Genomic DNA, 21,706 nt, shown 5'->3' on the forward strand with positions numbered 1-21,706 from the left:
GACAATTTTTTTTCGTGTCATTTTATATTCGTCTTCTTCGCGCGGAATATAATACGCGACGCTGTCTGATGTACTAAAATGCCATCATTGATACATTTAATCAGTCACATTAAGTGTATTCTTTTCAAGCTGGTTATCATAATGCTCTATATGACTGATGACGATAATTTATACGATATAAATCATAATAAGGCTTTCGTTTAATACGCTAATTTGACCGAGTCAGGAAAAAGCATTAGATTAGAAAACATACAAATTGACCATTGAATGACACGAAAGAAACAACGTCTCAGACTCTTCGATATTTACTAAGACTATTTTTAATTATGATATCAAAAATGTTTAGATGCGAATAACTTTCCACTGATAAAACTATCACATAATTTATTGGAGTAAATCAGTAAAACATATCAAAGTTGTGCGTGTATTAACATATATACGCACCAATACAACATATCACATAATTTTAGAAATAAGACATATTTGAAAGTATACTATTTGTTGTTTGTGCTATAAATACATTTTGAGAAAAAAATAATTTTCATGTCGTGAATAGTTTTGTGCACATTTCAGAAATCTGCTTTTGCGATATGATAGTTTTATTAGCAGAAAATCATTCGCTTGAATATATAAATGCGAGGATCTTAACATAAATTATTTTCCCTGGGCATCGCCGAGATCTTTAACTCTATTTACATAATCGAATACTGCAAAGTTCATTTTCGTCCATGAACAACACATAAATAATCAACATGTTTAGCTCTGTATTAGAGGACCGCTGTATTAGAAGACGTTTAATTGTGTACGCAACAAAAGATCCTTAATATAATAATGAGACGTACATTTCCCCTATCTCTTGAGAAAGTCGAGACTATCTTCTCGTGGCCTACGTCTCATGTAGTTAAATTAGCTTTTATACATACATATGTATATAATTTGTGTTGATTGAAAAAATTGCAATAACTAATATTATCATACTGGAAGCGGTAGGAAATGTACATATGCAAATACAGGACATTTGCAATTTTACTAATTAGCTATATATGCATACATTGGCTATACTAGTTCCGAGATATCGACGCGCTATATAGCGAGAATCTTATTATATAGTAAATTTGTCCAGAATTAGAGGATCAAACATTCTCAAACTAAAAACAAATACTATTTTCTTTCTTTCGTGTCATCCAATAGTTCTAACACACGCATTCTCGGTTTGTGGGTGTGATACAGTACACACACAATCCCGCTTTCCACTCTCAGCATTCACTGCGTATTTTATCTTCATTTCACATTTCTTCTCAAACAAATCCTTATTAAATAGTTTTATTGATACGCATGTAATAATAATTTCTAATAGTAACCGATAATTGTAATAATTAATTATATTAATAAAAATAATAATAATAATAATAATAATAATAATAATAATAATAATAATAATAAATTAGGAACCACATACAATATGAAATATTGGGAAATTAAATTAGAATACACTCCGTTAATGAGGACATTATAAATTATAAGATACTATTTGTATTTTGTAAACGTTTAGGCCACATGCTCTCATTTCTTATGTTCCAAGCGCTCTCTCTCTCTCTCTCTCTCTCTCTCTCTCTCACTTCCCCCCTCCCCCTCCCCCCTCTCTACACTAAGCAGGAATTTTCGAATAATTTGAATAGAGAAAGTTATTTATTACTAATATTATAAAATGTATTTTGAAGCAACGAGCGACAGGTGGGTGACTAATATGGAAAAGATAAAATGAAGCATTTGGAAAGTTTTCTTTTACTAGAGAATATCTACAAATATACAAATTAGCATTGAATCGTCGTTCAGTAAGCTCAGTACCTTTTGTCATCATAAAGTGTGTTTTCAACGCGCAAATTATGCAATTATAAAAATATGTATTTCGGATATCTTTTTGAAGCGCATCGCATCGCATGATATTACGAGGTACCGGAGGACGATAGAGCAACGTAGTGTGACATAGTGCGACGAAAGTGTTGCTATTTTTCTTTTTGCAGTCGATTTTGTCGACAATCTTGAATTGTTTTAACATAGAAGAATTTATTTACTATTTACAAGAAACTAAGACGAAATGACAGAGGCCCAGCCTCGTGCCACATGATGTCTCCAAATACACATATTAATCCCATTTTATCACGTTGTTAACATAGCATTTTTAATGCTGAATAAATCGTAAATTAAATAACTGTAATTTGAAAATTGAAAAAGTGTGCATGAAATGAAATATTGGACGGAAAATCATAAATACACTTTCAGTCCTTACATTTGTGCATAGAATTGAAAATAATTTAAGCTTTTGCCAATCTATAATTAATAAAAAAATAAATAAATGACGAGCAATAGGAACAATGCATGATTAATATATTATAAGTTAGAATTAGGATAAGGCAATAGAAGCATTTTCCTCGGTTTTGCCAAATAATTTAACAACTCGGGTACGTTATAACTTTCTTATTTCAAGTGTGTATGTATGTATAAGATAAATATTAATTAGAAATGATAAATTAATTAGGATTAACAGTTTGCAGAATGATATATGTCATTCAGCAGTCTCGTTTTTTCCATGAAACGAGACAAGTGAGACAAAAGTGTCATAAATTTCCAACTTTCTTCCATGTAAAGCAGAATTAGAGTAAATTATAATTTTTCTATTATAAAATTAGCAGATTATCAACTGTGCTCACAAAGTCATTGAATTGATCATTTTAGCATATTTGCTATTCTACTTTCTAATGGAGTATTCTACTTTTCATTTTTAGCACTTGGTTACAGATATGGAAATGAAGATTTATTCACTTTAAGTACGTCATTGTGTGCCTAAGATTTAATAAACAATATTTTGTTACGAATAAACTGTGTTTTGAGAAAATATTTTGTCAATACATAACAGTACAACACCGGATGGCGATCTGACGTCAATAAATTTTCTAACCGATTACAGAAAGATGGCATTTTAAGCAGTAAAACGTGCTTCATATGTGCTTACAGAACTATTGCTTTCTGATAAGACGTCAGGTTTAATTTAGGTTTAAATCTTAGAGATCTTTACGTATAAGACACATATGTTCAATAATTCTTTGATACTAATGGCACGACCAATCATGTTTACGAAAACTCTTTGGAAGAATCTAACAAGAATATAGTGCAAGCTAGTAAAAGTTGTATCAATCTTCTATAGTGAACGCGAGGTATAGAACGCATTTCTTTTTGTGATATATATATATATATATTATTACCCGGAGAAGAATCGTATCAGTCTTTCACGAGTAACAAACGTTCGGATTGACAGTACAGACAGTACGTACCAAGCATCAAAGATTTTATCTCGTTTACTGTTAGCGCATTTCGGTTATTAATTTTGTGCTTTGCGAGAGGATTTTGTTATTAGCGTGTATCAGCGTCCTGCGCTCGTAACACGGTTAGCTACTTGACATAGAACAACGCTCGTCGCGGATTTTAGCATTTAAATAAGACAGGCAAACATTTCATTTGATCTTTCTTAATCAGGCATACTGTAGCTACTTCCTGCACACCTCCTGCTTTCTTACGAACGAGAGTAGAAAGGCACTGCTTTTGCATGTGTTTTTTTTTTTTTTTTTGTAAGTGATGACAATGAGACGCGATGCTTGCGTCCGCATGGAAACAACATTCGATGGTTGCGAATGTGTCTCCCTCGAAAAAGAATCTACGGAAATGTTTTCGAACATCATATTTTTCACACGAGGATTTTTTCATCTTTACCATTTCGCGGATGCGGTAATTCGTTACGATGCTCGTTAGAAGGTATAGGCGATAATAATCGACAAATTTCTCCTTTCGATCAAAAGAGTAAGAGAAAGGACTCGAGTGCGACAATTCGGGAATGTCTCGATATAATAATATAATGTAACGATCGAAAGGAGCTGACATCATCATGACATGTCGGTGCGTGTTATTAGTTGAAAAAATTGTTAACATACTCAACTCGCTTCGTTGTCTCAGCACCGCGTTAAGATGATTCACACGTCGTATGAAATAGTTGGATATTGCCAACAAGTTCGTTACTAAAAGCTACCAAAGGCTGTTGCTGTCTCGAGGTATCTTGGAACTATCTCCAGTTACGAGAGCAGTTTATTCGACGATCCTTTCGTATATCTGTTGCCAATTACGAATTCTCGTCATAGAGGATGTCGCATGTGAACGGCGTGAATCACATAACGAGCTATTGACTCGAATGTTTGTTTTCACTGATAGACGCCATCCTCATTGATTCCGCTTCTGGAGAATTCCAGCCGGGCATTCTCGTCTGCTCTATCGCCATCGCCTGAGAAAATACAATTCCGAACGATATAAAACTCTATTGTTACTTTATCGGTTACAAATCACCAAACTGTAATCTAGAAAGAAACTATTTCAATTGTTTTTTCTCACCGAGCTATTGGGAGGATTTTTGGCCATGAAAATCATAAGAGACCGATTGCGGTTGCTAAACGGCCTTAACTCCGGATCTCGGCCAGGACCATCCACCGTGTCAGCGCAGGTACTGCTGTAACGAAAAACAGTCGAATGTAATATTTTGTCGTAAGTAAAGAATAAGTACTGATAACGAATCGCGAGCTTCCTCGCGAAAAGTCAAAGTTGCGATAATACCGGCACATAATATCGGCAGGATGCGTCGAAATTCGTGCTATGAATAAAATAATGACGATAATAATAGACTATCAATTACCTCGACCGCAATTCCTTCTGCTTTCGCTTACAATGGATGTAAGCCGCTATACAAATGATAACGACGAGAAATACTGCTATTGTGGCACCGCCGGCGATGCTGGCCGTCTCCAGCATTACTCGTTGCCGCGAGGCTGTCAAAAAAAAGCGTCATTTTTACTTTGTATCATTAATTTGCGAATATTTCAAAGACGGCTAAGTCTACTTACGTAAATAGGAACCATCCAAATCTTTAAATTCGCATCTCTGCCCGATATATCCATTGGCGCATCTGTGAAGCAAAATTATCACCTTCATTAAGCCTTCATTAATCGATATTTAAATGAAATATGTATTGTTGAACTCATATTTGTGTTTCGTACAAGTGTTGATTGTCTAATATGGCAATGTTTATTATTTAAATCATTATGTAGCAATTCTATATACACAAAAAAGTCGACTTTTTAAATTCAAGCATTGAATAATAGAAGCGACTATTTAAATTGTTACTTTCCATCTTAAAATATTGTCTCTATCTCGAAATATGTATTTTTTTTTTTTGTTAATCTAGTTTAGAATATCGTTATAAAAGCGCAAACAAAAAAAATAATAGAATAGAATAAACAAACGTTTTCTTTTCCCTTTTCAGTAATTTGATTTGAAGAAGGTAAAAACTGATAATTATTGCTTTCAATTTAGAATTTTCGTTCAGTTTTCGATATCTTTCACGATACTAGTTTTGATTTTGATTTTTGCACAAAATTTCTTTCACTTTTCAAATTTCTATTTCTATTTATTAGCAGCAAATTGCTCTATTAGACAATTATAAATCTTGGCACCGACGTTTATAATTTACAATTCACATGTATCTTGAACGAAAAATTCGACTGTACTTAGTAAAATTTGCTGTATACATTTAAATTGTTGCGACAAAATGTGACTATTAAATTAATTTTAGTTAGACACTAAAAGCAGGAGGCTGGAGGTGACTTGATCCAGGCAGCAAAAATACCGTGGGAAATAATAAGGTTGAACGAGCACGGTGCGCTCCGCTCTTTGATGTTATTTCAATGTTAATCCGATAGACTTTCTTTCGCGATATTGAAATTTACTTCTAACGTCAACTATAAGTACGAATCCGTATACAAAAAAATATTTATTTTCAAAATAAAGAAATAAAAAGGACAAAGGAAAAAGACGAATCAATAGAGTAACCCGAAAAAGTACGGTAAGCAGTAGGGAGTGTCGGCTGAACACAAACCAACAGGAATTTCGACGTACGTGACAAAGTCCCGTAGTCAAAGATTAAAGTGACGCGAACAGTTCCGTCTCCCTTGGTGGCTTTTTCGTCCACTGCGATTGTTCGCAGCCATAACGTGTTGGCACAGTAAGGAGCAACCGACGGATTGATTCACAATACCTGACCCTGTACGCGCTTTCGCATATATTGACGCTTTCAAATATTCCGACTACAATATATTGCAGTCTGCGGGAGTTTTCGCTGCGAAAATTCCACAGGTGGAATTTAACGTGTCTCCGCGGCGAGAAAAATTTCATACTTACAAACAATTGTATAGGAGAGAGTCGACAATTTTAACGGTGAAACACGTGGCACCGTTCAAGCAATACCATTCTGCGTAATCCGGCGGACATGTATACATGTGGAATGTGATGTTCGGTCGATCCGTCGTCGTCGGCGGTCTTGCTTTTGGCGTCGAACGCGATGAGCAGGCGTCTGTTGGCAGATATAAAACAATCATTAGACTTTCGTATATTATTAACAATGTATATACTAGGTGCGCAATTAAGTTTCCGGGTTTTTTTTTATCAATGCAAAATGGAAAATTTCAAGAGAAATACAAAAAACGGTTTATTCAAAGTATCGTCCCTCGCTAGCTACACATTTTTGCCATCTCTCTGGCAATACATGAATACCGCGACGATAAAACGACGCGTCTTTGCATCGAAACCATTTATCCAATCAGTTTTGCACTTCTTCGAAATTGGCCAAGTGTAGCCCAGCTAAGCCATGTGCCATCGACCGGAACAAGTGATAATTGGAAGGGGCCAGGTCTGGTGAATACAGCGGGTGCGGTAGCAGATCCCATTTCAGCGTTTTGATGGTGTCCTGGACGATGGAAGTGCGATGGCACGGAACGTTGTCGTGCTGCAATATCACTCGTTCGTGTCTCGTGTCCCATTCTGGCCGTTTTTCGAGCAATGCATGGTTCAAATTTATCAGTTGTTGTTGTCTTGTGTTTGCGTATCATTTTCATCCAATAACGCTTGCAGATCGGCGTCCTCAAATGTTTTTGGTCTTCCGGAGCGCTCCTTGTCCTCAGTGTCGAAATCGCCATTTCTAAAGCGTTTAAACCAATCTTCACAAGTAGTTTTCGATTGTGCATGTTCGCCGTAGGCTTTCTCAAGCAAACGGCGTGCTTCAGCTGCATTTTCTTTCAAGTTGAAGCAGAAAAGCAAAGCTTCCCGCAAATGCTGTTTATTTGGCACAAAACTCGACATCTTTATTGTTAGAAAAAATATTTTTGCGTTGCAATATGTGTTGGTATTATGACTGGTTATTGTTGACAGATGTCCAAGTTAATAAAAAAACACAACTTTAGACATGTATATCGACTACATGTATCGTTAGCGCCATTCATGTGTGAAACCCGGAAACTTAGTTGCGCACCTATACATTGTTTCTGTTTTTGCGTAATATATTTATGGAAACGGATACATGTTTTATAAAAGACAAGATAGGTCATTTTCATCCGGTTCATCCGCTTCGAAAATAAAAATAGCATTTTAGTGAACAATTCTACTGTTATTATCAGTCTTGTGTCGAGGCAAATTTTTCAATTAATTTCCAAATGCTTATATATTTTGTCTTTTTACACGTGGATAATCTCCAGAGATACAACGACCACCTCGACTAATGATCCTATGTGAACATTTCCTCCCCCCATTATTGACACGAGAAAGTAAGCGAATGATAGGATGAATAGGCGCTTTAGGAATTTTGTCGGCTTTTCCAGGCTTGTTGAGCACAATGAATAGACGTGCTTCTTCTTCGTTCCGCTACTCACACCCTCGCTTTTTCTCCAAACAACCCACGCATACGGCGGTGGCCACCCTAAGCGAGCGAGAAGAGGAGAGAGAGAGAGAGAGAAAACGAGAGAGGGTGAGAAGGCGAGAAAGTGCGTGCATCTCGCAGGCGCGAGACTATAAAGCTGCTAAGGACGGCAGAGGTGGTAAAGGTTGCATCTGTCCCGCGCGTGGCTGCTGTCTGTCACCTGTTGTAATTTTACAATCTGCCGTTTTCTACACACCCTGACGATGCTCTGCGCCCGTGTGCACACGCGCACACGTGTATGTTCTAATCTATCTGGCAAGCGGCAGTGTTTGATCAGGCTTTTATGCAATAGTTTATTTTTTCCATTTTTATTATTTCCAATAAAACTGCAAGTTTTAACAGCAGGTTCAAGTATCTAAATATTTATATTTGCGAAAAACTTGTAACAACGTATAAGCAACTCCAAAATAACGAGTATGTGAAAGAGCCAGAGCGTCCGCTATTAATCGTTACGAAACAGAAGAACTTTTATTACATTGATAAATTTACAAGTATTATACATGCCAATCACGCGCAATTTTGACTGTTGTTTTTTCGACAGAGATGTATTTGCAGACGCGTGCGATAAAATAAGCACATTTTATACTCATATATGACATATATGCGAATGTTAGCGGAACGATCTTTGTAATTGTAATGCGCAAAGTGAGTAGAGGCGTGAGGAAGAGGAAAAAAACGGATAACGATATTCTACGTCGATTATCTCGACGGTTTACGTCGGGACCAGGTGCAACGTGACGCGCGCAAGTATTATTATATTACACATACTTGCTCGCATCGCGTCTGGCGTAAGTCGCGTATAAAATGAACGCTTTGTCGCGAGGACGAGGGTTTTACTTGGCACGAAAGCATTCGGTGCATGGTAGCGCCTTTGCGTCGTAAAGGAAAAAAAAAGAAAGAGAAAGAGAACGAGAACGACAGATTGTAAGATTGTAGCGCAATGAGCGTAATAAATGGGAAAGAACGCAACACGAGCGACTGATTCGCCGTGTAATGCGAAACAAGAATTTATCCTTGATGGCAGTCCTTCGTTTTAAGTACACGCTATTTCCACGGGTATGTTTCTTTTCTTTTCTTTCTTTTTATTATTGCTCCTGGTAAACAGACAACGACCGTGAAATTGTAACGTGTGGCTTAAATGAAATTAAAGGGTTTAAATATAATTTAGTACATTTGGTAAATATACATAACCCTTTTTGAAGGAACCCAGCTTATGGTCACATTTATCGATTTTTAAATTTTACAATAGTACTTCGTATCTACGAGTTATTTATCTTTAAACAAAACTGAATCAAACTCACCACTTTTAAAATTCAAGTAGAAAATGCAAAGTTTTGAAGAAAGAAATTTTACGAATTTTACGAAACAAGCTAAATTAAACTATATAAATTGAACCATGTTGTATAAAATATCGCGTCACCGAACAATGTTGTTGAAACGTATCTTTTGTTGAACAAGTTAATTACAAGTCTATATACTTAAAAGTTTGTAGAGAGGAAAAACAATGTATGACCAACCTGCTATGCCGAAGAGAGTGTAGGAAAGAAGCAGTAACGTCGCGAGGTAAGGCGGAATTTTGCATCCTTTCGCCATGGCAGTGATGACAGAGGGGTTAGCGATGGTAGTGGCTGTAGTAGTCGCGGTTGCGATAGGCGAGGTTCGTACGAAAGGATGGACGGCCGTCGTCTCGGTTCGATGGACCTCGACATGGTCGACGTCGACTTGAGCGTTAATGTCGCTTCTGCAGTATCGCCGCCGATCGTAGAATCGCTGATGAAGACGAGAATGGAAACGTTCGAGACACGTCTCATTATCTTTATTGTTTTTGTCGTTGCTGGCGTCATTGCCATCGCCGTCGCCATCACCGTCGCCGTCGCCGATACCGTCATTATCGTCGTCCTCGCACTCGCCGTCATTGTCATTCTCGTCATTGGTATCCCTCCGATAATGATATTGTCGAAACGATGAATGACGATGACTGTGGTGATGAAGATGGTGGAAGTGAGGTGTCGGCGAGTGATAGTGACGATTGATAATGTTACTATCGTCACAGCAGACTTTCGCCACTGGCGGACAAATCTCTTCGGCTCCTATCCCTCCCACCTTGTATCTCGTATCGTTAACTTGGTCTCCTTGCGTTTCCTCGGCAGCACGGGCTCCACCATCTGGGCCAGGACTCCGGCGCACGTGCCGCCGCTTCCCTGAAACCAGATACCCGTCCAGGCGGCCGTTTATAGTGTGTTTTATCTCGGGTGAAGACTTCGGGATCTAGCGAAGCGAAGCACCGGGCCCACCCCACTAGACGGACGGATGGCAGCAGGATAGAACGGCTGCTGCTATACCGCGGGAGGCCCGGATTCAATTTTCAATATAGGACGCACTCGCTTCGATCAAAACTTTTCTCCTATTTTCCTCCTTCTTTTCCATTTTCAAATGTTTAACATAAACTATTTTCAACTACTTTTTTCCGTCCAGCCTACGTTTCTAAAATCGTTGAATCTTATACGGATACCGTTCGTTTACTGTTTACTTAGAGACGCAAAGTGGAAACTTTATTCATATCTCAATTAAACTTGTTGCAATTCTCTAAATTCTATAAATAAGCAAGTCGAAAGTAGGAGAAAATTTTCACTCGGCTATTTTCGATTCAAGCGCTTGCCGTCGCATATTCTTTCATTTTGTTAAACGTAAACGTGGTGAATACTGTGTTTAATCAAATCTAGTGCGCGCGCGTTGTCTGCATCAGAATAATTTTCCAAATCCGCTAAAGACTTCTAACAAGTACGCAATAATCGCTGTTGCATTGTAAAAATTTCGAATATAATGTGTGCTTTACAATATGGATAATATTACGATCAAGCGAAGCGATCAGATGCGCCGCGCAAATGTAACACACCTTTTCTTGAAGAATCTTATCGAGAATCGCGCGCCGTGTTTCTATCATGATTCATCATCCGACTTTAATTTATGACGAACGATACGGATTGTGTAAATAATAGATACCGAACCAACTTGTCATTAGAAGGAAACTATCGAAATGATTTTCCAAGCGTACGACGCGTTATTTGTGATATGCATGAGTGCGAAATCCTACGTCAAGTGTGACGTCAATTGCCGTTCAAATATTCAATTGCAACTAGTCACCGTATCGAGACACTTTTTACATTTCCTTTCAAAGCCCAATGCCGAACTAAGAAAGCGACGGAAAGATGTCCTAAATATGTTGTAAATGAATTATGAATGCACGAAAAATGTTTGAATACACGTTAAAAGTATCATTGCGATGTCACCTTCTTTCGAGTTTTCGGCAACTCAGACGATTAATCTTTCACGCTAAATAAATATATGAAAATGACATATTAATAGAAATAATTAATATCATTTCGATATATTAACATTTCGTAAGTCGTGAGTTCGTAAGTCAATTGTTAAAATATTGAATTTTGCGATTTAACAAGTCTTAAATAATTATTTTTTGCTCGATTATTTCGCTGAGAAAAAATTAATTCACTATCTCATAAATAACAAAGCCGTGTATTTTCTTTCAGCAATTCTGAGGTTGCCGAACAATCGGATAACAATGAAACCGATATTCAATGAGGAGTATGGCAATGTCCTTTGGTTTATCAAACATAACGATGCTATTATATTTCGTGCTATACGTTCAGTGGTACAGAAGACCAACTTTGTGCAATTCTCCAGGAAAGTAAGTGACGGCGATGAAGAGCGGAGCGCAGTTTTAGCCAGTATAGAGATTACTTTAAGTACAACCTACATTCCGCCTCATAATTGGCCATTTCCCTGCTGGTCGTGTCACATCTCAAGTTTAAGTTTGAGTTTCTCGTCGTTTTCTACCCGGCGAAATAACCCTTAATTCATGAATCGCTTTGAATTTAGGCTATTTTCTAATTGCACGCTTAGCGCAACGTCCGCTCTTACAAATACGCTAGCTACCTTGAGGAGTAATCGACCATTTTAACGAGCGGTTGTTCTCTTTGAAAAATTTATCTTAAATATTACAGCTCTTTGTGTGAAATACTGAAATCTAAATTTAATGATGCGAACAAAAGAGATATAATACGACAAATATTAATAAATTCAATGTTCCGCGAATACGATATTCCTCGTTATAAGCCAAGTTTCTTCGAGGAAAGTCGCATACAAATTTTTACGATACTGATAATTGGAATAATTTGATTTCGCATAAATTTCGCATAAATAAGCATGATTGATATCATCTCCCCTATTCACCGTCGATCACGATTTTCGATTACAGAATCGCGTGTGGCAACCGCGCTTAAAGCATGACAAAAATTCCGAATGTCTGTAAATCGCGACAGGGCGCCGTTGTGTGTATCGTTGCGTACCGCGCGCGAGTTGTACCGTGTGTATCACCGGATAGCGACCCTTAAGGACATTATATATATGCGAGAAATCTTAGGCGTGTCTAGTCACGTGCCCTTTGAAAGCTGCAGCTACCGGCGGACGGGGAGAAGAGGGGAGCGGACATTTTCCGGATAGAGAAGGGTCCCGAATACCGGCGAGACCGGTCCGCTACCAGCTGCGGTGGCTCGTCTAAACACGGAAATTCATAAGTTTGAATATGTCGACATGGAGAGAACAAAAAAAGATACAAATGTTCTTCTTTCACGCGCTTTATATTTTATAAACTCTGATGAAATTTTATATTTTAATCAATCAGGAACTCGAATTTTGCGATCAAATTTTTACCGGGCACTAAGTGGATGTATTTCCATGAGTAATTTTCAAAAAAGAAGATGAAAAGCACGTGAATACGCAGCTCGATTTTGGATCTACCAACTCCATCAACAGAAATCATCGACGTAATCTATAATTATTAATTGATTATCGCTCTTCACATGTGCTTTATTAAATTATGGCAATCAATGATCGTTCACGCGAGAAAACCGCTTATAATAATCTTTCTCTCTTGTTTCTTTCATTTCTACGTTAGACAAATACACACACGTTTTCCAAAAATCCGTAATCTTGAAAAGAAGGATACGGAAAAGATCATACTTTTGATTGCAAAAGTTCTCGAAGACCATCCAACTCGTTCTCTCTCTCTCTCTCTTTTCCCTGCTCTCTTTTTACAAAAGAGAAATTGAGACGGATATCGAGAAGAGTGGAAGGGTCGGGAACCGATCGATGATACGAATAAAAAAGCAACGCGCTCTCGATAATATAACGCCGGACTAGAACAGGACGTATCTTTTCCACTCGATAGAGCTCGGAGGCACTCATAGGCGGGGTCATGAGCCTAAAGACGGATCACACATGTCCACCTCGTCCACCGCGGGTATTCATGTCGGTATTCATAGCGAGCAGCTGCCGAATGCACTTCAACGTCATTACCTGCTTTTTCGCAACGCTCACTCGCGAGGCGACCACGTCCTGGTCGCCCCGCCGTCGGCTCTAGCATGCGCTCGCTTCTATCACTGAAATATCAGCGGAATATGTCGCAATATTGCAATGTGACAATAATATTGAGTATTGAGAAATCAAAATATTTTATCACCCAAAATGATTTCTATAAAATTAAATTTACGTAAAGATTGCATTTTCGGGAGTTTTCGCGATGTGAAATTCGAATCTACCTGGGATGTAAACATTGTGGAATTTAAAATAGCAAATGTAGCAATTAGCAAAATTTAAAATTAATTAGTACACTCTTCGATATTTTTCTTCGACCAAAATCTCGTCTGTGAAAAGCAATGACGAATTGCGAATGTTATACGAAAATGCACAGTCGCAGGAACGTACAAGTTTTTGCACGAGGTGAGCACACACCTTGTCGCATGTAATTCGTGGAAATGGTCGCCGAGATGATTAAGAAAGTTGTTTTTCCTCTAAGGAAATTCTATATATTTCGCAAGCATCGCATGCGTACAGTTTTAGCCTTATTGGACAGGAGACCTATCGTACCTAATTGGCGATGCGACTGACAAAGGCGCGTATAGTGCGTGGCATATTTTTCAATTTTGGCGTGTTATCACGTTACAATATTATTTTCTCACGTGTATTTGTCGTAATTGAGAAACATAACGGAATGAAAAAAATCTAATCGCAAATGAGTGACGTATTAGTGGAAACTGTAAGCGATATAATATTATTCATGCTCGCACGATTGCGTCAAAAGCCGGTTACTGCGCGTAATTACTTCCGGATTTCACTGTATTCTCACGCAAATTTTTTTGCGCGCTGCCATACGGTATTAAAACTGAATGAAAGGCATGAAAGCTGAAAGTGTGCGATACAGAAGTCGGATAAGACTTTGAGACTTACATCGAGCTTAGTTGCTTTATCTTGTTTGTTCATCGTGCTCTACAAAATCTCAATTTGATAAGTTATCGATTTATCAGACTGTATTAATCTATAGAAAAGAAGATGAAGTAAAACCAATTTAAATCGGATTCGTAATTGATCGTTCCGTATTCGCTTCATTTTCAACAGAAACATTATTTCCAAGTCTTATCGCAACTTTGCCGTAATAACGTTTCTTTTGTCTTTTTTTTTTACGGATTTTTCGTCAATGTAATATATAATATAGGCGGATCCGGAGCAGTCAAGTTGACGCGATCGGCTATGCAGGCTGAGTATCGTTGGCAGCCGGCACATGGTCCGCATCTTGCTTTTCGAAACCGCAGATGGTTCCTCCTGTGCGCGATTATGGTTTTTTTGTCGTGCATGCCGCGCGCGTGCAGGCGGTAAAACACGTGCGCTTCTCGATCACTTCTCGTCACAAAAACTGATCGGTCTGCGAAAATGTTCCGCGTATGCGACGGCATCGCCTGTCCTGTCATTTATACGCTACAAAGTGTATGGTGTGTGGCTTGCGCCCGACTATCTCCCGACGCATGACGTAACTCGTAATTCTGCAATTTTACCGCTACGCTACCAATATTGTATCATTTTAGGAAGATATTCGAGAGAAATAAAATATATAGATTTATCTTCAAATTTTTTCGTGGGAGTATTTTACTACCATTCTTGTTCGATAAGCAAATTATTTTTTAACGTTCTGGCTTACTATTTGGATCAAATTCGCCATGCGTTAATAGAATTAGTAAATCGTTGAAAATTGGCTGACTGCACCATCGTAATTTCAAAGTACTGCTAATAATAATGGCAAGTTATGAAAAGTAACATTCTTTTTTAAGTATTTCAATCACTTATCACACGGACGGTAATTGCTCCGATGAAATGGAAAGAACCACAGGGATCAAAATTGATGAACGGGAGCATTATTGGATGAGACTTGGGTCGGTCTGCTACAATAGCTGCGACAGGCAGCTGCGGTATAAGCAAAAGTAGAATGTTTCGATAATATAGTCCATGCTTTCCATTTCAGCTATTTTCCACAAAACAGATGATGCAAACAGTGACAATTGCAGTATAATCAAATAAATAAAATAAAGTAAAATTGTCAATTTTGTGCCATAATCGTTTTCTTCTTGAATTTTCGTACTTTTAGAAATGCTAAATTATTAAAATTCTGTTTAGTAATCTACGAAAAATGTCTAGAATTTTATTTTAACAATTTTATTTTAATTTTGTATATCTCTTCTTTCAAATTGTCTATATTAAAATTGCTTCGACTTTTTCGGAACATGCAACGTTCTCTAACGCATGGCATTGTATCTTTATTAATAAGAATTTTCTCGAGATAATAATACATCTGCACGTTTCTTTGTAAACTGTTGACCAGTAGTAACAATCATTAGGTTATAGTAATCTTTGATTATAGTTGTGTGATTATAATAATTATCGATTATCTGCCGTTTCCTGCAACACGAAAGCTGTTTTACATTAAAAAACGAATCCATTATTCTGATCGTCGGTACGATAGATTTTAACCGCAGACAAAAATAATATTTACAAATAGTCGAGTCGAGAGTAAATAGTACTTAGAAATTTTTACAAGTTTTCTTAGCATATCCACGCAATAATCGCACAATTATTAAATGTATTAAACTTTAATAAACCAAAATTCGGAACGCGTGAACTTCGAATGTCTTATTTGTGACTCAGCAACTGTTTTTGATAGTTTAGCATTTCTAAGCGTTTGAAATATTATAACAATAACTTATATAGCAAGCAAATTAATCAGCAAAAATGTATTTTGGGATTTCTACTAACAGTCGTGATGTATGAATATCTAAACACGATGGAATTCCCTCGATTATTAAAATTTGATGATTTTATTGATTCCGCGCGTACAAAAGTCGCAAGATTCTATGTGACTGTATTTTTTTTCAAGCTTTTAATCACGTGTAAGAAGTATTGAAACTTCTATATTATATGAATCACGTTTCCAGCGTTCAAAGTTTCGAAGCGTTTATTAGAAATACAAGTGCTACGTCAAATATCGATTCTCGGTAAAATCGAAATGGATATGGAAACCCGAAGAATGTTGGAATTTTTTAGCGCAGTTGAATACGTGAAGAGACCGCACAGTATGGTGGCGTAAGAAAATGTGAAAAAAAAATCATTACTCGCAGAAACGTGACCAAATAAAAGAGAAAAATAACAAAAGACCAGAGTCTTTCGGTATAAAACGATAAATAACTCAAATTCCAACCCTCAAAACGTTTGTTCTTGAGCTCAAACTTGCTAAAACTTGCATTTGTCATGCACAACGAAAAGTAAAAATATGGTGGGCAAATAAAGGTTTGAATAAAACGAAATATCCGTGACGGTAAAGCGGTGAGCGGTAAGCTGTAAGTAGAATTGATGGATAGACGACAGAGAGGGGGCGAAACGAGCCGAGCCGGCCCAAGCCGAACGGTTGGTCTCTTAAGGAGGGAATAAAGAGGCAGACAGGGGGGTGTACCCATCCTATGCTACACTACGAAACACCTGGCTTTTCTATGTCTGCCCCAAGCTCTTGCCCTCGTATCGTCTTGTGCTTCCCGATCTTCGTCATATTATCCCAAAACTGCATCGGCACCCTCCTGCGCGCCCCTTTGCCACCTATTGGCACGTCTATGCACGTCAAGCGGCTCATTATGCGCCGCTACGCGCGAGTCAAATATCTATATCCGACAGTTCATTAATCCAGCTAACGAAATAAAATAATGCCCACTGGTCACTTTCGAATAAATAAGATTTATTATTAAGCTGTCTTTCAATATATGGTCAAAGATTGAGACATATCCGACCACTGGGACATGTACTTGCTTCTATTTCTATCGCTAAAATCGATTCGTATTCTTATTTTTAAACGATGACAAGACTGAGTCAATGTACATTCAATCCCTCCACAAAAACTATTAAATTTCTGTTTAATGTGACGAACTTGAAATTTTCAAGATGTGAAAGTTCATAAATAACTTTTTTTTGGCTATTCGTTTTGTTTCTTTACAAGGTGGAAGCAGCGGGGGCTGTACAAACGTAGCTTATTTATTTCAAACAATATCCAAAAACTTTTTTTACTTATTTTTCATATTTATACATTTTTTTAAATTTTACGTTCATTGATAAAACTTAATTTTTATGTTGTTTGTTCGACAACTGTAAATATAAATGATCGAAAGATAATAATAAATTATCCATTTTAATAAAAATAAAATTAGTTTTTGCTCAGTGATCGCTAAACACCAAACTGCTAAACTTTGAATTCGCGATTAATTTTGTGCTTTCGCACGGAAATTAAGAGCTATATTATTTCGCTGAATTCAAAATTCCATTGTCACAGACACACAAATTAATCCATGTATTATTCGTGGCAATAAAAATGCGATGTAAAAGCCTTTTTGTGATATGCACAGAATATTAGAAATTATACCGGTGTTAATCTTTGATTTCGCATCTTAATACTTATATCGATCTTATTCTCACGAACAAATGGAGCATGTTTCTCAAGAATATTCTCCTTTATTCTTCTTAATGAAGTCTAAAAGGTACATGTGCATTTAAATAATCTGTTAATAGATTTTCTCAAGCAATTTGTCGCGTAATACTCCAGTAAATTAACATCGGCATGAATCATGCGTGATAAATTCATACACTATTAAAAAAAGCTTCAGACTGCTTTGTGTAAAATTTTAGACGATTATTCACATGCGCGTCTAGTTTGCTTACATCTGTTTTTCTTTTTTTATTGTATTATTCTCTATTTGAATATATTTAAGAGTTAACAATAAAGAACATTAGTAAAAGCAAAAATTCCGACTTTTAAATACACATTTTGAAAACTTTAGTTATTAAATTTTAAATTTGCAGATCACAAGCTCTTTGAGAGTTTTAATAAGACAATTAACCCAGTTTAAACTGAACTAAACTGAAAGTATGTGCGATATAATCTAGAATTATCAATAAATTGCCGTATGAATGTTATGCATACTTTCTCTCTTTCTCGTGTAATATTTACTTTATTGTTTACAATCGGTTTGTATTTTGGCTATTGTATGTATCTACACGGATTGTAATTCGAGTTATATTCAATTCGTATTTAGGTGATTCACTCACGCACTTCAAACAGCGGTACAACGAAAATGTTAATTTCGATATGAAATATCGACATGTAACATTATGCGATCTACCAATTATTGAATTTATTCAACTACCTAAAATCAACAAATTTGAGTGATTCGATTTTGTCAATGATCGTCATGAATGTATCGTAATTTCATTCATTCAAAAGCACACATAATGTAAATTGAAAATTCGTCGATTCATTGATTTATCAAGTGCCATAAATAAAAAATACATACATTATGTATAGAGTAAATAAGACAGTTCTATAAATGTAATAATAGTTTCATTGTACCATAACTTATAAATGAGTGTAAAATTGCTACGACGGCAAAGTTAACTTTGGATGTTTGTTTTATGAGTATTTTCTCCTAGTTTCGACAATTGGAAGTACATCACAATATTTTTTAGTAATAAACGGAAAATAAATCAATAACAGGAAGTTTTTGTTTCTACTAATTTGATCTATATTCTTCTTTCTAATAGATCATATCAAAGAATTTAGCTTTGTGCATTCTTTTTTCCGAGAAAAAAATCGGACGAAAGCGCAGTAGCGATTCTTGTCAAACCGATATATTTCATTGATTTCTACATAAATTAAACATTTGTTTTCATTTATGTGTGAGTCGCTTCACGTGATAGAAGTATCGTTTTGTTATCACTGCCCGAATCGATTATAACAGAATACAAAAATGGATATGCATCGCGGATATCCAAGGAGTAACGAAGGTCGAAGGAAAAAATAAATAATCGCTAGACATATACCGTCTCGCGCAAACTCTAACAGCGTCGTCATTTAGTTTTGTCCTTTTTATTCTGTCTACGTGGCTCGGTACGTCCGTTTACATTTAACAGCGCACCATAGACTCGTGTTGTACCTTTAGTCCACCCCGTGAATTCACAAAAATATAACACAACGCATTTCTTAGTGCCTTTCGAACTAACATTGATAATTGTTAAAAGTAATTAAAGTATTTTTAATCTCCAAAGGGCTGCGAGACGCGTTACAACGTCTCGCAATTAGCGTTATATTTTAAAGCAAATTATGTATTAAACATACGTTGGTTTGTTTAGTAAATTTTACAGTTTTTTCGATTTTATTTTCATTGAAAATAAAAAAAAACCCATTAGAACGTTGCGGCGGTAGAAGCGAAAAGAAAGTCACTGTGTGTATGTGTGCGTGTCCCGTCTCATCTTGTCTCTCCGTCTGATTTGGTCCCGAGCGGAAATGTTTGATGCGTCAAACTGTCGCGATGCAGACTACGCGCCTCGCTGACAAAAATTCGCGCGGATTCGGATGTGTACTCGTGCAATAATTGTGTCGTCATACTAACCTGAAAGTCTGTCGATGAAACGTAACATGCCAGTGGCAGTGGAGGATACGTGATGGGACTCGGTGAGTAAAACTTCACCGGTGATCGGCATTTGTGTTTTTCTCCCGCTTTTCCTTGGATTCCTCAAACGCGTACTGTCTACCTTCTTCTCGATTCCTTTTCTCTCTCTCTCTCTCTCTCTCTCTCTCTTTCCGTCACACCGTCTTCGTTCCTCAGATGCGTACAAGTCAGATGGAAACGGGTATGCGCGAAGCGAGATGGAGCGCCTTGATGCCGCAGCAAGGAGAGCGGAGGGTGGTGCGGTAATGCGAGTTTAGCCTAACCTAATCTCTCTCTCTCTTTCTCTCTTTTTCTCTCGTGTTCGTCGTCTTCCGCCGCCTCTTCTTCCTCCTCCTTCCTCCTCCTCCTTCCTGCTCCACCTCCTCCTCCACCTTCTCCGTAAAGATACACACGGAAAGATTCGTAGCCGATCGCTTCAGTCTACGACACACGCGGTACTCTCCATTATATGAGAATTTTTTCACGATTTTTCGATACAATTCGTTTCGGCACGTACAGCAGCAGTAACCAGCCGTCTGTCGTGCGTTACGTCGCGTATATGTCGCACACGTATATGCGTGGTGTACGCGTGTCGCAGTAGTGAAAACTTTTCCAGCGAACAGGCGGAACGAGCGGTCGCGATTACGCTGCAAGAGCGAAAAGGAAGCACGCCGTAGTGCCTCGCGAATTGACTGGTTGGACAGAGACGGCACGAATCGAGTAAACGCCCGCGCGACAGCTCTCTCTTTCTCTTTCACTGCACACTGACACACGTTGACGATGGCACACGCACTCACTTGTCCCACTGACGTTCGAGATGCACGCACTTTATTAGCAGTCTGTAGCTCGCTGAAAAAAAATTTGCGGACGGCGATACTTTGACACTATTACTTCCGAATGGCGCCCGCCTGAACGCGAACCGTTCTTCTTTTTTCTCTCTCACCTCGCTTTCCCTCTGTGCCGCGGAGATATGTGTGTGCAACCAGTTCAGGTATCCACGTCTTGTTCCTCCCACGGTCGCGTGTTCTCCTTCCTCACGTGTGTCGCCGTTTTGCTCGTATTCCTCTTCTGCACGCTTTCTGGAACTCGGGCATATATACACGTATAAACACACACGCACATATATATATATCTAATGTATTTCGTTTGGAAGGTGCGAGACGATACATTCGTATCGAGAGTCACAAAAGAAAGTCGTCGTCGTGTTGATTCGACACTCCAGCAGCAACGCGCTATCGTGGTAAACGAGTGTGCTGTTCTAACGTCGTCGTGATTCTCGCTTCGGTCGTAATCGTTGCTGCGTTTGTTCCAGGAACACTCGTTGTCGACGACGTAGTCGAATATGTCATTGTGGTGTCTATTGCGAACGAAATTTTGACGTCGTCTAGGTGGGCCCAGACGGGCCCTCGCGGACAATCACACGACAGTTCAACTCGTACAGTCAGACGCAAACTACAACCGACTACGAAGGAACAGTCGATCGACGACTGCTCAAGCTCTGCGTTACACGAGCTAACAGGCGAAGTTGTCGGACAACTCGAACGCTACGCCTCGATTGGTCGAGCGATATTCCACTGACACTTGTACCAACTTTAGTTACTATGCTTCCCAACTGGCACGTGATCTCACCTTCCGTTCGCCATTCATGAGGCGGCTATGCGATTGGTCCGCGTGTGTCCATCTAGCTTAAGGCGTCTGTTCATGACGGCGAACTTCTATGATCTATGGTCATAGTAAAATTCGTATTAGAACACGCCTGTCTATGTTGCTTTACACTTTTACGTTTTACGAGAGGAGAGCACGAGCGGCGAGCGATGAATGACGATTGTCTCGTGTGGGTTTGCCACGTAAACTAATCGCAGCGACTTATCAATTGCCGCTATACGCCGCTATATGCCGCTACCGACACTGATCGACACTCATGTCCGGTATTCCGCAAGGATGATTGAACCGCACAGTTATTTGGGCTTAGCAAATTTATGGATCTGAG

At 38.1% G+C, this 21,706-nt stretch overlaps 1 protein-coding gene across 2 annotated transcripts; it reads right to left on the reverse strand.

Annotated features, from left to right (window-relative positions):
* Positions 1–1,762: 1,762 nt before the first annotated feature.
* On the reverse strand, positions 1,763–21,323 carry LOC105669208 (uncharacterized). 2 transcript variants are annotated; one of them, XM_067352995.1, is made up of 7 exons: positions 19,678–21,323; positions 9,364–10,047; positions 6,277–6,448; positions 4,944–5,005; positions 4,736–4,868; positions 4,438–4,549; positions 1,763–4,330 (listed from the first exon to the last, which is right to left on the reverse strand). In XM_067352995.1, the coding sequence occupies exons 1-7, from the start codon at positions 19,766–19,768 to the stop codon at positions 4,229–4,231; spliced, it is 1,356 nt and encodes a 451-aa protein (XP_067209096.1). In that variant the 5' UTR covers positions 19,769–21,323; the 3' UTR covers positions 1,763–4,228. The 2 variants fall into 2 exon arrangements, with proteins under 2 accessions (XP_067209096.1, XP_067209095.1); XM_067352994.1 differs by having other exon boundaries at positions 4,438–4,552.
* Between the last annotated feature and the right edge of the window lie 383 nt (positions 21,324–21,706).

The sequence above is a fragment of the Linepithema humile genome, chromosome 4, assembly GCF_040581485.1.
Source record: "Linepithema humile isolate Giens D197 chromosome 4, Lhum_UNIL_v1.0, whole genome shotgun sequence".
Lineage (NCBI taxonomy): Eukaryota > Metazoa > Arthropoda > Insecta > Hymenoptera > Formicidae > Linepithema > Linepithema humile.

Coding starts and splice junctions, on each gene's coding strand:
- LOC105669208 (XM_067352994.1), bottom strand. CDS start 19,768: ATGCCGATCACCGGTGAAGTTTTACTCACCGAGTCCCATCACGTATCC. Junction 6,449..9,363: donor CACTCTCTTCGGCATAGCAG/GTTGGTCATACA, acceptor ATCTGCCAACAG/ACGCCTGCTCATCGCGTTCG. Junction 4,331..4,437: donor AAAATCCTCCCAATAGCTCG/GTGAGAAAAAAC, acceptor GTATTTTCTCAG/GCGATGGCGATAGAGCAGAC.